This window comes from Amia ocellicauda, chromosome 3 (genome assembly GCF_036373705.1).
Source record: "Amia ocellicauda isolate fAmiCal2 chromosome 3, fAmiCal2.hap1, whole genome shotgun sequence".
Classification (NCBI taxonomy): Eukaryota; Metazoa; Chordata; class Actinopteri; order Amiiformes; family Amiidae; genus Amia; species Amia ocellicauda.
In genome coordinates this window covers 3,291,929-3,308,865 of record NC_089852.1, presented here as the reverse complement: position 1 = coordinate 3,308,865, position 16,937 = coordinate 3,291,929, and the positions used below count along the sequence as shown (strand labels likewise).

At 40.2% G+C, this 16,937-nt stretch overlaps 1 protein-coding gene across 2 annotated transcripts in view; it reads left to right on the top strand.

Moving 5' to 3' along the window:
- Positions 1-16,937, top strand: part of cacna1db (calcium channel, voltage-dependent, L type, alpha 1D subunit, b) — a 103,905-nt gene that overhangs the window by 27,488 nt on the left and 59,480 nt on the right. For both annotated transcript variants that reach the window (XM_066697737.1, XM_066697735.1), the window contains exons 3-4: positions 13,316-13,455; positions 16,066-16,211. In XM_066697737.1, coding sequence (XP_066553834.1) covers positions 13,316-13,455; positions 16,066-16,211 — 286 coding nt within the window. The remainder of the gene's footprint in view (positions 1-13,315; positions 13,456-16,065; positions 16,212-16,937) is intronic.

Here is a 16,937-nt window from a genome sequence, read left to right as displayed (position 1 = left end):
ATATAACCGACAATAAGGTGATGCCTTGTTAAGTGTGAAGTTTTTTTTTATAGGCATATTAATCAACACAATCAACACAATGAGGAAAATGCCGCTATGATCATTACTGTGAACCAGAAGACAACGAAGACGACTCATAATAAAGAGGCCTGTCTTTTGACACTTTGACATGACAGCAACTGTCAGCCGGTCGGTGACTACAGTTTTCCTCAGGTGTACTTCTGTAGAGGGGAATTAATTAAGCAGGTCCGAGACAGACTGATTGAGTGAAGGTGAGAAATCAAAGCCTTGACGGAGTTAAAACCTTTTATTAAACCGTAGAACTGGTGCCGGAGATCAGAGATGGTTCTCTGTGTGGCTTTGGCACACTGTCACAATGTCACCGAGACGAGGAGCAGAGGTGCTGGGCAGCAGCAGCTGAAGCCGGTGTTGGCGCTGACCTGTTGGTGCGCAGCAGCTAACCGCAAGATACACCAGCCTGACCCACAGAATACAGTGGCTGAGCTGCGTAAAAAACTCCACAATGGAAAGAGTGCACAGCCTTCACAGTGCGTTTGTCAGAAGCGCAGTGCGTGTGTGGGAAGTGTGGCTTCCTGATCGAATCCGAGAGGCTTGTGGGAAATGTTCGTGAAGGCATATGAAAAAAAACATGCACATACTTCACCTGGAGTTATTCAGAACACACACGCATGCTAGAACACACACACACACACACACACGACATACATGCACACACACCCACACCCTGTTTGTCACAAGGCCGGGAGATGCCACGGGACATGACTATGTTTGCTAGTGCTTGTTTGCCCCACAGCTCCTCAGCACTGACTGATCCACACGGACAAGCCAGACACATAAGAGACTGATCTGCTAAGAAAATTCAGCCATGGATCAGTGAGTCAGAACAGCCCGATTTCTGCCTGTAGTCGCTGTGTTGTTTTCCCAACCAATAGAGAAACTAAGCAAGGGGAGGCAGCGGCCATGTTTGGAATCTCATATTCGTTGACCATATAGGCTGAATATGTCAGCCTTCACACCCTTATTTCTTATTAACAGGTCTTTGGATGAGTCTTGTAATTTATTGATTATAAAATTTTGAAAATACATGCTGTAAACATGTTGCTTTTTCCTCTGTCTTTCAAATTAACAGATTGAATTTTCCTCCCACGTTACAGTTTGGGTTTTTTGCTTGTATTGATTTGTTCAAATATAAAAATCCCAACTGAATTAAAGCTTTCTCGCCGTTCTGGTTTGAGGCCCATCATTCAGAAGTTAAAACTTGCTCCGCTATCGATTGATCTATTTTCCAAACAGCGACTAGATTGCAAATGAGATTGGACTTTTCAGCTTGACACGGTTAAGATAATCTCCCCGGTAAAGCCAGGCATTGACACGTATCCTACTGTGACTTGAGTGACAATATGACCTGCAAATCACTACACAACGTCCCTGTAATCCAGTCTTTATTTGGCCCGTAAAACCGGTCGTATTTCACTGAACTCTGTGCCTCTGGTGAATGTGAACAATCCCTTTAGACACCATTCATTAGCCTGTAATTATGTTCTCATTTGTTTACAGGCTTGTCGTCTTTCTTTTAGACTCATTGTCCGTTTGTTTGTTTTCGTGAAACTATAAAATAGGAACGTGTGTCCAGAACCCGAACATGTTTCTTACGCACGGCAGGCCAGGATGTGTGTCCTAATCTCTTCCGATACCTTTATATCTATTATCTGTTTTGTCCTTTTGACTTCGCATTGATCCCCCTGGATGCTGAATATCAAGGGGACTCTTGCATCCTATCCAGCAGGTTTATAAACACAGATCGGTGGGTAGAGGAACCCTTTCAACTGCCTTTATTGAAGTGACAGGATGCCATTAATGCATGCTGGCCAGATCAGAAGTCAAAAATCATTGTATGAAGAGTGAGGATTGCATTATCCACTGACTGACAACATGAACTATACATGGACATCTGTAGCCCTTAAATAACGAAGGGCATTATTTTCTTTAGCAAAACATCTTTTAAAAGGTTTTTAGATTCCCAGGACACTGTTTCATTTTTAAGTATTTTTCTCTGTATTTAAAATATGATCAGCATTGCTACTGGGTGTTCTCTGTGGGGAGAAATTCAGGAAAATATAGCCTAATAATCTTCAAACACGCATGATGTAACGATGTTATGATCACCAAATGAGTCTAATAATTAGCTGCACACCCATATGGAAGGAGCATATGTGAAATTCCCTTTGTACAAATGTTAAAGCCAGCACTGTAAGGATGACACTAAAGATCAAATTCTGCAGCAAGGACACAGCAATTAAAGATAACTAAAGGTCAAGGTCGCAGGCGAATTATATTGTCAAAGATGTTTAAAGATGCACTCAATATAAATTCTGTTTTTTGAGAAATTGGTAAATTTAGTTTCATTGAGCAAAGCACCAAACATTTTTAGGCACAGTTGGTCTGATTGTTGCTTTTTCACAATGGTGCAAATTGTGGGCCAAAAATGTGCATCATTGAATGAATGAACTGCTCATTTAGAAACAGCCTTTAATCGTGTTTAAGGATTGTGAGAAGCTCCCAAATAGTGTGCCATCTGATCCACAAAATAAACATTGGAGTGCAATGGCCACCTCGGGGGGAGAACACAACTTCCTTTATGCAACATCACACTGAGCATTTACTTGATCATGAAAAAGCTTTTAAAGGGCAACGGGATTAGACAGTGGCTGAATTCATGATGGAATTAAGATCCCATCATTTAATAAACATGTGCGGTGTTTGTCAGTGTTACTGGGTTAAGAACCTGCTTCTTTCTGAAGTAAGTCAAAGTTTGAGTAAAAACCATATTCATGATGCATTCTGAATGATCTGTGCATAATACATTCTCACATTCTGCATTGTAGATGAGCTCCAAAACCCGCTGGATAAAATGTTATGAAAAAGGGTAGGATTTGCACATTCATTTCCACCTGCCAGACCTATTTGTCGCCAAGCAAATCTTTTATTTGGGTTCTGGGGAAATCTAGGAAATGATCAAGTGGCAGGATAGCAATTAGATGTAAACTATTGGGTATCCTTGTAGAACATACCTGTGGAAAGAATATGTACTGTAATTCTTTAAATACACAAATAAGCACAGATGAGTCAGAGATATTTATGGACTCCCCGAAGGGCAAGCTATGCTGTTTTGTTTTCTCTCTCACTCTCTCTCTGAAGCTCTCCAGACTTAGAAGAATGGATGCAAGGAACGAACCTTTAATATTTACCGTGCATCTTTAGTGAAGATCAGGTTACATGAGCTATTTTATTAATAAAATTGCAGCTCTGTCAGATAATGGATCTGTTTTGTTTTGAAACTTGGAACAGTTAATGTGAAAAAAGACAGCAGGTTGAACTTGGCAAAAACATCCATAAAAAATAGGGGAGTTTAATCCTAGTAAAATCTTTAATACAGTGGATGCCTGCTCCGGCCCTGGATGGCCACGATCCAGCAGGTTTTAAACCATCATCAGCTTAAGACGAGGAAAAAGAGCAACATTGATTCGATTGAGAAAATACTAAGATCGATTATGCTATAAGGAGCTCAGGTGGACGGATATTGCCACCCCCCGGGACCCCTGTTTCACAATCCTGGATTAGCACAGACACCCAGGAGTCTAAAGCTTTCTTTTCATTCCTGATTGGCACTAACAGTCACATTCCCGGTGACCCCGTGTATTTATCTACTGAGTTATGACAGGAGCTGACTTTAAGGAAGACGTCTGAACCAGGACGTGTGTTACACCAACATGTTTCAGTCTGAATATCCCTCCTTGGAAGCAGTCACAGTTGTATAGTGCCCAGGCACCCTGCCACACAACGTTCACACCGTATCTATTTTTGTCTCATTTGCCTGCTTGCTTTTTGCTTCCTACTCCTCCTTCAAGCTCAGTTTCAAACATCACACCGAAACTACGGCCAGGCGCATGAGGAGGTTAGTCCATAAAGGGACGGTTTAACTAACTTAGATCAACTAACACTTTCTATAATACACCTGCATTTTTTCCACCACCAGGTTGTCACCCCACATCACAATATGACTACAATCTCCCCTCCTCCCTCAAATCAGAAACCTTCACGCATTGTGTCTATAACACATCTTCCACAACACGCGTTTGACCGAGCCTCACAGTTTAAGTTCTGTGAGGTTTTCAGCGCACGCTGCCCCTTTAGTAAGACTTCCCGGCGTGCCCGTAATTCGGACCACCGTGTCCTTTGCCGGCGCAGAAGGAATCGCAGTGACTTTTCGGCGCTGCAGCAGAATGTGAGCAAGAGCCTGTAATATGGCTGCGCCGGCCTGCGGCAGGGGAAGTAGGTGTCAGTTACGATTAATATGAGCAGAGTTTACAGGCCTCGAGACCCAACCTCTCGTTACAGTGGAAGTGACAGCACGGATTACGTTCAATTATGGTGAACTACATCCCAATGCATCGGTTCTGACACACTGCGTTGGGAGGTTGTTGCCCCCCATAGCCTTAGTTTTTCTAAATAAAAAGACAACGATTCTGAAAGTCAGTGCTCAATTAGATCTCGAGAAGAGCTGAAAAGGAGGAATTCCACCTCGCGTTTGTTTGCATGCTATGGATGATGAACGAACAGAGAGTTGACAAGCGTTTACATTATAGCCACTTCCTGTCTGATAATTTTGCATTTCTCCATGCTAATAATATCGCAGCGGAAGGGTTAGAGATTTTTGATATCCTTTCCTTTCACTTCTCTCCTTCTATCTTTCTACTTCTATCGCTTGTGACGGGTTAGTGGAAAAATGGGGCCGGCTTTTTTTAGAGTGAAATGAAATGATTCTAACAGTGTTCAGAAGTGTGTGCTGCCGTATTTGAACAGAAGGGCACTGGTGGAAAGTCATTACCGCCATTATATCACAGTGTTGAGTAATGGCGACCTTTTCAACCCAGAAACATAAGTGCAAGATTTTGTGTGTGTATATATATAAAAATAATTTCAATCACATCTCAAAGTGTTAGTCTTTTCTTTCTTTCTGTCTAACTTTTCTTTCCTTCTGTCTTTCGTTACCTACATACATAGTTCCTTGAAGAAATACTCTGTTCATTCCTGGCTACGTTCTCCATTGCTGTATTGTGATATGTGGCTCTGCTTTGTGACTCAGGGGAGTTAAATTTAGACTGCGTTCATCGTGATTCTTCTCAGTCGTTTGAATCTTCACTGGAGTATTTGTCCTGGTTTTCACAAGGAGGTGTGTGCCATCAGGACCACTGAGTTCCCTTTTCTAAGCACTAGCGCTGATTAACTTTTTACAAACCTAGCATTTCTCCTGATTTGTTGGGTGCCGTTGAGAGATTGCCAGTAATTTGCCTCTGCAGGTCTAATTATTATGCTTCGTGTTCTCGCTGAGAGCTTTCGCTACGAAATAAAGGATGCCGTGAGCAGAAGTCAACCTTTCACTTAAGCAACATAAAAGATGCAATCTCGTTCATCCTGTGCTAAGTGCTCCATTGAAACATGACTAAAATACAGCCTACAGCCGATAACCTCATCATTGTGCGATATTGACAGAGCAAAGGAGGGCCAGCCACAACAAAGACAAACATTTAAGAATTTATTGAAATAGTTTAAATGTCTGTGCCTAATCTTATCAGTGTTTTCCTTCAAGAGAAGTCCAGTCGCTGTCAGTTGAGCTGTTTGTATGAAAGCCATCTTTCTGGTACAATAACAGGTTACTCTACCTAGCAATCTGCTTACAATAAGGAATTGAGATTTGTTTTCTAGTAAGATAAGGTGTTTCTCATGCTTGTATATGATAAGAACCCTTTTTGTGTGAACAGGCTGATTAACGGCCACCTAAAAACAGAAACTCTACCTTAAACCACCTGTTCCACCTGAGTTCTAGTTTTTCAATTATTTTGATATTTAGGACTTCTCTTGCCCATATTTTGTCTAACCACACACAAATATAGGCCTGTGTTCAGCTCTTGAATGTTTCTGATAGACCCTCTAGTGTTGACTGCGCCGACAAAGCTAAAGAAGAGGGTTTACCCCCAGTAGGAGATCGATTACACCTACAACGCCTGCTTTTCTTCAGTCCATTTGTTTTATGGCTGCCAACCGAGATCTTAATAAGCTTTTAAAAGGTTCCATATTCTCAACATATTCACTTTGCCATTAAGTTCTACTCTGCAGTAATTACTCCTTGATGGCCACTGGCGATGTGAGCTATTCCAGTACTATAGCTCTCTGTCACGAAATGGTAGGAAAGAAACAGAAACCGAGTGCTAAAAGCATGACAGGAGACCCACTGTTAATTCCATCTGTATAAAAGAAATGTGAAAATGTCACACGACTACGACTGGGCCCAAGTGGAAGTCTGTAGCAAGAAGAAGAGTGTGAACCATCTTCCTGCAGCACACGATCATGACCATAGAGCTCGAACACTAGATACAAGGAGAGTGTAACAACAGCTCCAGGCAGTTCTTCCTGCAATGCATGCTGGTCAGAGCCACAATGGCGCTGTAGAAGTCTTGGGCTTCCGTCTGCTCCCAGCTCTGGAGCCACACCGTGAATCGGCACTTTCAGACCAAGCCGAGAGCTGTGGAGCTCCTGTGGCATCGAATGAAAGACGAGACAGATGTCCTTACCGGTATACATTATTGATATCATAATTTATTCAATCATTACAAAGTTATGTAAATGATTTCACAAGGCAAGTGCAGTTCTCTGCTGTAAACGTTGCCAATAGCACAGCAGAGGCTAATGGCAAAATGAGTTTTGAGCCAGTTCACATGGACCTGTAACCTTTTAAAGGCACCTATGACCTTGAGTATAAAAACAGGTCTATAAGATCATCGCCCTGAATAATAAAGCAGTTGTTTTAGTGGCGTGTTTGTGAGGTTGGCGCTCAATAGTTTGTCAAACCTGTACACAGCAATGCAGTGCAAATTCAAATCTGTGACCTTTCATTCTTTTAAGGTAAACTTATAATGATTACTCATCATTCGTTACTTAAACTCAAAGCCAAGCCAATTAATATCGGCCTATGTTCAACCAAGAATGATCCCCACAAAATAAATATACTTTATGAGTGAAGCAGTGTAATAACTCTGATGTAATCTTGCTCACAGCCCAAGAGTGCTTGAGACATCATTGGAGATACTAATGTAATGTTGTATTTGCAATTACTCTTCATATGTGAAACTGATGAATGATTTCTGACTTTGTGCATATTGACGATGAAGAAGAAAAGAAGAAAGCGCTTTGCTGGCATAAATATTGAACCACTGATTGGAATAGAGGATTAAGTGTGTTTAAAAGTCATGGATTCACACCAAACGCAGTCCTGACAAAGCCTAAGGGTCACATTTTTATTTGATCGGTCACAAAATTGGGATCTTCTCTTCCCAGACACTCAGTTTCTCTTTGTGGTGAAAGTACCAATATAAGAGGGGAGTTTTGTTTAGGGTATGAGCGATGTTTTATTTTTAATCCATAGGTCATTATAAAAAAGATGTGTGGTGAAACTGCCTATGGTAACCTTTCAAATGTTTGATGTGATTGTCTTTAAGCAACAGATCTTCAGAATTACTTTCCTATCATTATATATGATCAGTCTGACCACCAGGATGTTAACAGAGACACAGTTTTATGACACACTGGCAAGGCAGATGATTTTCCTCGTGACGAAATGAAACAGGAGGGGAAATCTGATGCTTCCAAATCCTCCTCGCTTAATTGTAAATATTAAAAAGTAATCTGCTTGGCTCTGCTCTTTAACAATAAAATACAAAATCTGATTCTGGTTTCAGCGTACCTTTAAAGTGGAATAACTTATTCATGTTGAATGTTTAGGAGGCTGATCTGAGCACAGTTTAATATGGGGTTATGTAAGCTACCTTTATTAACTCAGGGAATGTTTAGCCTCCCCCCCACTGACCGTGCATATTATTATCTCATAGGGAACAAATATAGACACATTTTAACATGGTATTTAGCAAATGTCTGTAAAACATTAGAAGCTGCTTCTCTCACCCCGGGGCAGCGACAGTGTGCAGTCAGAGCACACGAAGAACCGGAGGAAGAATGAAACATAACGGCTTATATTAATTTATTATCAAGTACACGTAATATTGACATACAATATCACTTTATCTCAAATATAGTACTTGTAATGCTGAATGCATTGATAAAGCTGGGCGCTATAGATTGGGAGGGAAGTTGTGGGTGGGTGTGTGTGGGGGGGTCCTGCAACAATACTAGGGATGAGGCTAAGAACAGTATTGTATGTTGGGCTGGAGTGACCTTTGACTGTTGGTTTTTGTGGAGAAAACACAGGAAAATAAAGCAGGGATTTTGAATAATAACAGTTCTTGCAAAGGCGGGGCAGGGTAATAGTGCGATCAATTGAAACACCCTGCTGTTTCCAAGATGGTACATTATTTTATTATCAATCCACCTCAATCAGTCCCCTGGGTTGATCAGACGGGCACAAGAGTTTAGAGAAAACTGTGACACCTTTCAGCTTCTGAGATTTCCACCTTTTCATACACATTTTAAAAATAATTTAGTTATATTTAAGTCTTTACTACACATGACTCCATAAGAAATGTGCTGTCAAACAGTATAAAACACCACACTAGAAGTATGTAGTGGTCTGCTATAAAATAAACCCTGGACACATCTGAATGAATCTGTTTTAACATACAAATATACACCGTATGTCTAAAGATTGCCAGTGAAGACGAAAGCATTTGATCGAAAGACCCATTTCATGTAATGCAAAGTGCTCAGATTGCAAAGCAGTAGTAGAGCTAAAGGAGACCGGTTCACATCCAGTACAACGGATAAGGAAAGAGGCATAAGCACTCCTGAGAGGAAAATAAATATAGCCTATAATGTGCTAATAGCGCTGTGAAGCTACTGAGGCTAGGATGAGGTCTTAAACTTCTTAGAAAGACATTGAGATGCTCTGTGATAAAGACACTTCAGATTTCTTCCCTCTCTTTAGCAGTGACAATAGTTAATAGCTGGAGCTAAGTACAAATTTCTCATGGAGCGGAGCAGGGAGAATAAAATATGTACGGCACACAGCAGCTGAGTTTTTCCCGGGGATCTGTGGGTACAGCGCGGTGGTGATAATGGGCATTGTGGCTAAGCTAATTTTAGAAGACACATGCAGATTCTAATATTGTCCTACGGCGTTGTGAGGAGACGCAGAAGCCAATGCTAATTTTATTAGTTCCCGTCAAGCTTAACCAGTGAAACAAACAAGCACTCTCTCAGCCTTTCTTCCCCTTACCATGGTAAACGTGCAGTAGACATTCATACAATTGTGTATGGGACGGGGAAGGTCAAGTTGATTTTGGGGCTTTCTGTTTGGTGGAAATACTATAGATTTCTTTATTGTGTTTCTCTTTTGGCACAGATTTCAAATCAGCCAAGCTGTACATTCGCACCCCGGCCATTGTCCTGCATCCCCACTGGTTCTGTGTGGATTCAGGGCCCATCCTCCTGGCATATTGTACCAGCATATGTTGGGGATTATGGGATTAAATTAGAAACAAAGATGTTGACTGACCTCTCGTTCCTCATCTTTTGTGTGTAGTTTGAGATCTATTATTTGATCATCTGTGCTTACAGATATTGTCATACCTTTTGGGTTTCAGGGGGGTGATGATAATACAAGTATTTCTCTCCCAGGGTTACTAGGGCAAGAAAGTTCTTGCATTCAGCTGTATGTGGTAGATTATAGGTTTATTACTAATGTCATGTAATAGATATATAAATAAGTGGTGTGTATTATTAAACACCATTGTTATCTCAAATGAGTGTTGCATACAGTTAGTAGTCAGTTAGTGCAGACAAGCAGGGCAGGAAGGACTGAAATCAGATGTAGGGAAACTGACGTTAAGATTGATCAAATATAATGTGGTTTGCTGAGGTGTGGTATAGTTGTTGTTGTCAGTGTGTACTCAGTTTTGAAAATATGTTCTGTGATTGAGGCAGAAAAAAGTGAAAAGATGATTGTATATCCCGTTGAAAGTGACAGCAGTAGTGACTCGGGTTTCCTGGTTTCAGATGACCCTGGATGTCACCTGTGGGCTCCTTGTGGTTAAACTGGGCAAGTTCCTTCTGTTTGATTTATAGCACACACGAAAATCAGTACCTGCATTAAAACACATTATATGTTGCTTATTAGCAGACTCTTGGCAGCCATGTTGTCAATATTGTCATGGCATGTTGTCATTATCTGAAAAACTTTGTGGCTATGTGTTAGATTTGATTGTTAATAAGGAACATTAATTGTATAATACATTTAAGAAACTGTGACCTGGACAAGGTGAATGTCTTTATTTTGATGGAAAGGCAGTGCATTTAGTGTTGAACATAGAGATGTTATTGAGGGCTGGATTAATCAAGGCATCCTAGTCATTAAAGCAGTGTGTGTCTTCCTGGTGATCCCAAAACATGCAGTCCTTCGTCCCCTGACATTTGCCTTTAAACAATGCTGCTGGCTCCCTGTCTCTCAGTGAACTCCTGTCAGTATCATTAGATGAATTACATTTGGACAGAATTTGGGAATTTGAAAAGGGATTACCTTTATTCTTGTTATTGGCACAATTTTGCCTCAGAGTCAAATTACTTTTTTTTAAAGATTTTTAATCTTACAAAATTGTATCATTATTGTCCTAGTGGGGGAGGAAGGGGTTTAGGTGCTTTTATTTTTTTACCTTTTTGTTCATGAAAGTGTATTATCTACTGAAAGTTATAGAAGCAACTGGTGAAAACTGCAGATGTGTCAGGTGTTCAAGGGGTATTTTTATACGTTTCCCACAAGTATCCTGTGCTAACACTAATACAGAAAGAAGAGAAAGAAAATGACAGTAATAAGGATTGAAATGTAGCCTATTGTAATTTAGCAAGGTATTTAATAATAATAATAATAAATAGCAGTATAATAATAATGTTATATATATAAAACTTACAAACTTACCAATTTCTCACTGCTGTACATGTCTGTTGACTGGCTTAAACTTTGTCCTAATATACCTGGAAGACTTTACTTATTAGTCCACATGACATATGTGGTGTCACATGACTCACAACCGGTACTGATGAAAAGAATGACAACAGAGGATAAACTCGAAAGCTACATTTGTTTAATTTATACAGGATTAATGGAGTGATACTTTATTTTCGCTCAATTACCAGTAATCCTTTCCATTGTGAATTGTGATGCCAGTAGAAAAGATTGTTTGGTTGTCCAAGATGCAGGCTAAAACACAGTCAAATCGATATCATATCTATTATTACAGTTTCTGTTTGCATAGACATCAGAGTTTCTCCGCAGCAGTTCTGTTTGTTCTCTGTGTTTATCATTAATCTCTTACAATGTGTCGACAGCATCTGTACTAGCTTAGCGCTGCGCTAAATGCACTGCGAATTTCAGATTATGTAATAGAGAAATAGTCTGTGTGGTGCACGGTTATGGAGAATATATCAGTGTAAGTAATGCAGGGCTAAGCCTGTTTTGTGGTTCCAAAGCAAATCAAAATGATTTCTGCAGTGTGTAGGTGCATTTGTTGAACACCATGAGAGAATAAAGTCAGTTTGCAATGCCAGCAGAGAGTCTGTTGATCTTTGGGTTCAACTATATCCAAATCTAACAATGTGCAATGTTTTTTTCTTTTTCTTTTCTTTTTTTTTGTGTGCATTCAAAAAATTCAGAGGTTTATCCATGTTTATATAATTCCTTATGAAACCTATGCTATCGCATTGGCCAATATAAAAAGACCATCCTAAACTGACCTATGACATTACCCTTCATAATATGAGATAGAAATATTTTTTGTTAAAATGCACCACCAACTTTAAATAGTGAACCTGTTCTTCAATCAAACAAAGCAGCATATTTTAATCTCTCCTTTCTTCTGTATATGTATTTAACGGTTTGTGCTGTTCAAGGAATACATTTATTATTACAAATATATTTCTCAAATTCAAGTCACAAAAGAAACTGGGGAAAAAGTCAAAGATTGAATTTTTGAGTTTCTTTTGGGAATTTAAATTCTAAACAGTCTTCTGCAGTCCCCCATTCTTCTCTTTAACCCCATTCACATTGAAATTATGGTAAATTGCAGGCAACAACAGGCAATAATTTCCCTTTCTTGCCAGTGTCCTTACATTATGTTTACTGAGCTATTGGTTCTAACCAGGGCGGCAGTTCGGTTTGTACTCACTACGAAGAATTAGTCAGGAGGGAATTGAGCAAACAATTTGTCAATCTAGGTGCTTTTTTGCGCTATGCCCAGTTCATCAGGCTGTATTGTTGTGTGTTTTTGGGGTGTGGTCACTGGACCCAGCAAACTCAGTATGAGACTCGGCTCTAGGTTCATGGTCGAGTAACGAGAGGGTCTTGACACACTGCAGAAACGTTAAATCAACTAAACTAAATGTGAGAAAAAAGCATGACATTACACTGTGTGCATATCTATATCTCCCAAAAGTCTGGGTTTGCAGATCTGTGATTGACTGATTGCTCAAAACAACTTATTTTATTTTTCATTTTTTGTTTGACATTACTGCATTAAAATCAAATTAAATAATTCCAAACAAATTACTATCAGTGTCGCTGTAATTGGCTCGTTCACTCTTAGTGTTACACCAAGGTATTTCTGTCATTTTTAGATAAAATTTCAAGTACAGTTAACATGAATAGAGACAGCGTACAATTTGATCTAAAGATGCAGTGTGGGAGCGAGTAATTTGTCAGTCATTTTGTGGCTTATTTGTACTTTTGTTTGTGTGAGAAAAGTGTCAGAAATAACGAATAACGAATTGCTGTAAATAAAACCTTGTGATGAATACACCCCATTATGTTTAATGTATTAAAGTAGCACTATATTTTTAAAGGTGGGGCAGTAGCTTTAAAATAGTATATTTTGCCTATGGGGAACACAATGGATGGTGATTTATTAATGACAAGGAATACATTTCAAACCCATGGCTTGCATTGGTTGCGCACATTTTCCCAGTTTGTGCTGGTATCCCCAATAACTGCCATACAACAATTATTATAAAAAGAGAAAAGCAGCTGGACATTGGATAGGACCTGAAGGAACTGTTGATTGTAGTGCTCTGTGTTTGTTTTCAGTAGCAGACACAGTAAACACAAATATTTGGCCATGTTGTGTAAGTGACATTGTACAAAGGTCTAATTTGCGTGTCACTGCTTAATTACAGCGTTTGTATGTATATAATAGTGAATGTCATTCTTACACTGTGTTTTCCCCTTTTTGTCTTTCAGGAAACAGTAGAATATGCCTTCCTTATAATTTTTACAATTGAAACATTTTTGAAGATTATAGCATATGGATTAGTAATGCACCAGAATGCTTATGTAAGAAACGGATGGAACATGTTGGATTTTGTAATCGTAGTAGTAGGGTAAGTATAAAACTTATCTTCCTTTTTCTGTTGTTAAACAAAAAACTAAAATCACGTTCATAGCCTCAAAAACGAAACATGCAAATGCAAGAGGTTGCTTAAACACAAGATTGAAACAACTTTATTTGAAGAACAACACAAACAAAGTTATTTAAAATATACCAAACCCCACGTGAGGACTTGGATGAATTCCCATTGACCTCGGTCTCACACAGATGCACAGATTCAGATCCGTGATTCGAACAGGAGGCTGTGGAAGTCAGTATCAGATTACCTCTTGGATAACTGTCTGGTGCTTATGGCATTGCTCTCCAATGTCTGATCACGGTAAAGGTTATGATATATCGAGCTCGTGTTTGTATTCCTTGGGTTATGTAACGGAAGTGACTTCATATTATCATTTAAGGCTTATCAGCTTACCTTCATCCACTGAGTCCCATTTCTGTGCGTTACAGACACACCACAGTACCACGATGCACTGAAGGAAAATACATTCAAGCCTCGGTTATCACACTCTGATTAGAGTGACTATTGAGTGAAATGGACTCATAGTTGTGATGGTTGATTATGTCTTAGAATAGCAGAGCAAAAATGGGACTGGAAAGCGATGATCCTCGAAACACATTTATATGCAGCATAAAAGCATTATTTTTCATAAGGCTGCCCTTAGACGTAGTCCTTAGTCATCTAAGTTAAATATATCAAAATTATGTGTGTTAATAAACAGTCTAGCATGTAGGACTACATTGAAAAAGTGTTAAAATATCACACATTTATAAACTGAGTTATGTAAAGGCGTTGTGATTCATATCAGGGAACGAGACTGAGTTTTCCTAGTCCGATACTTTGAGTTCAAAGGTTAATTGCAACGGCAGAATAATGTGCATTCATATTAAGATTTCAATTGATTATCTTTACCTTTAACTCCTCCATTATATCCGTATGACATCACGTTCACCTCAGAGCTGATCCACCCCACAACAAAGCAACAACAAACATAGGCTGTTATTTAAATTAGAACAGAGAATAGAAGGAATGAATTTTAATTCATCAGTGCGCAAACATCTTACGATCTGGAGTAAAATATGATTTTGTGTATGATTGGAAAGCAGATGTGGAACTCAAAAGCCTGACGACACCGACCCTCTTCTTGACCAGGATGATTTCAAAGATGGTCTAACAGTCATCTTGGTTACATTCTTGGATTCAGTTTTGTATCTCACTTCACCTCCGTCACTCCTCTTTTTGCAACAACATTTTCCTGGAGCTGTCCTTCACAGGGTTTGATCTGGCCTGGCCACAGGTATAACTTGTCCATCTAGCAGATGGTTGACCGAGTCCTCAGCTGGCGAATGCTAGTGGTGGGGATTCACTGTTGAACCCACAACGGGTCAAAGCAATCACAGAACACGTTGAAAATGGTTCCACAAACTAAAAGACTTCACCTCTCTCTCAGTGTTTAAATAATTGCCTTCAGACAAAGCCTGGGTCTGTTTCAGAATAAAAAAAGAAGGCCAATTCATATTTTTACCAGTTGAGGTTGGAGTGTTTATATTCCCATGCCCATGACTCAAGTGCAGAGTTAATTGCTTATGTCTGAGCAGCAATTGCTTTTCTATCCTAAATAGTTGGGAATGTTCGCTTTATGAACTTTCTTTCGACGTGCGTTGCAGTCTGACAGAGTTCCTCAGGCTTCAAAGGAGAACAAGAACAGTTGGAGATTAAGTCTGACAATACTGTGTCTTTCACTGCGGGATTTGTTTCAGAACCACATATCGTAGGGCCTGCATAGCCATATTAGAACTATATGAAGATTGGTGTTATATACAATCCATTGCTTATTACATCTGCATTGCGCCTTGCCATTTCTGAAACAGAAGCAATTTACTACCAAATCTATTTCCGGTGATTGTCCAGATTATATTTGGGCTCACCTGCTTGAGTGAGACTTCAGTGTCGATTGACCGAATCGTGAAGGTGAAGAGTAAACACGAAGTTGAAACAGAATTTGGCATTCAGCTGTATGGCCTAGAAAAAGCAACTAAAATAAATAGTTATTTTTCCCAGCAATGCTAGATTAGCGAAGGCAGAATCGGAGTGAGTCAGGCTCTCTCCCCTTTAATATCCACACAGTCCACTGCATAGCTAGGTCAGGCCTCTGTCTGAACGCAACATGCAAAGTGCATCACTGCCACATCAACATGGAGAGCAACACAGCGATGGGCCAGTTAGAAGCCATTAGGATTCATTTAGCCACAGAAGACCAATCTTTTATTTAACAAGCAATATTCTCCAGCTACACTGAAAGGACAAAAGCAATATTGCGCTCATTGTCTGAATAGGAAGGAGAAAAGGAGAGCGTTGACAAGGTCAGCCAGGCTTTGGGAACCCGGTCACTAAGGTGACGAGGCAGCAGGTGTGCATAGCTTTTGACCAAGTAAGATCTGATGCACAGATTACTTGTGCGTTTTGGAGATGAAGTCAATCAATTAGGCGCCTCAGACGGTGGCTGCTGCGATTGATTTGGCACTGTTAGACTGGGCTGATGTTAATGGAGTCTTTCTCACTTTTCCCCTGATGTGCGACCTCTTGTTTTGCCTTGTTTTGCAGGTTATTTAGTGTTGTCTTGGAACTATTAACCAAAGAGGGAGATGCAGGGGCCCACCAGTCAGGTGGGAAGCCGGGTGGCTTCGACGTCAAAGCCCTGAGAGCCTTCCGTGTGTTGCGCCCCCTCCGACTCGTATCAGGAGTGCCCAGTAAGTCAGACGGTTTATTTGCCACATTGTGTTTTCTATGTTGAACTTATTATTTTTTTAGATGGATATAAAACCTGGAACTGAAAAAGCAAGGTGAATTCTGCAAACCTTTCTGGATGTAAAGAGAAGCTGGGAAACAGTCAAGTACATCAGTCACAACTCAAAGAGGGTTTTAAATACACAGTCCTGGTTCACAAGAAGCATTAGAGAATACAAAAGGACCACGATGAAAGTCCAGTCCCGGGAGTTCTTTTAATTTCGAAGTCTCTTTCATGGCTTAATCTCTACCGACTCTCTATTGCTTTGATCAATATTTTTTCCCAGTCAGCTGCAGATTTTTTCCCTTCTTTTTCCTGTCACAAAATAAAGCACAATAAAAGACGGTGATCTTCAGCAAATGTACAGCCCAGCAGCTTGAGGCGTTGTCTGCCAGGCATTGGCTATTTCTGTTGATGCCGGAAGGGCAGATTGCCACACGTGACTCTCACTTGAGACGGTGGTTCAGAAATGCCATATTTCAGTGTGTTTTGTGTTTATATTTTAATGCCACTATCCGGAAGCCCCCTGGGCCTCAGGTGTGGGGTACAGAGACGCTTGGGTGTTTGGGCAGGATACATGGGACTGCTTCTGCACTGCCAGGGAATCTGGGTGAGGAGAGCAGACTTTCTCTCATGGATGTCAGACAGAGCATGATGAATAGACAGGGTCCAGCAGTCTCCCACGGCA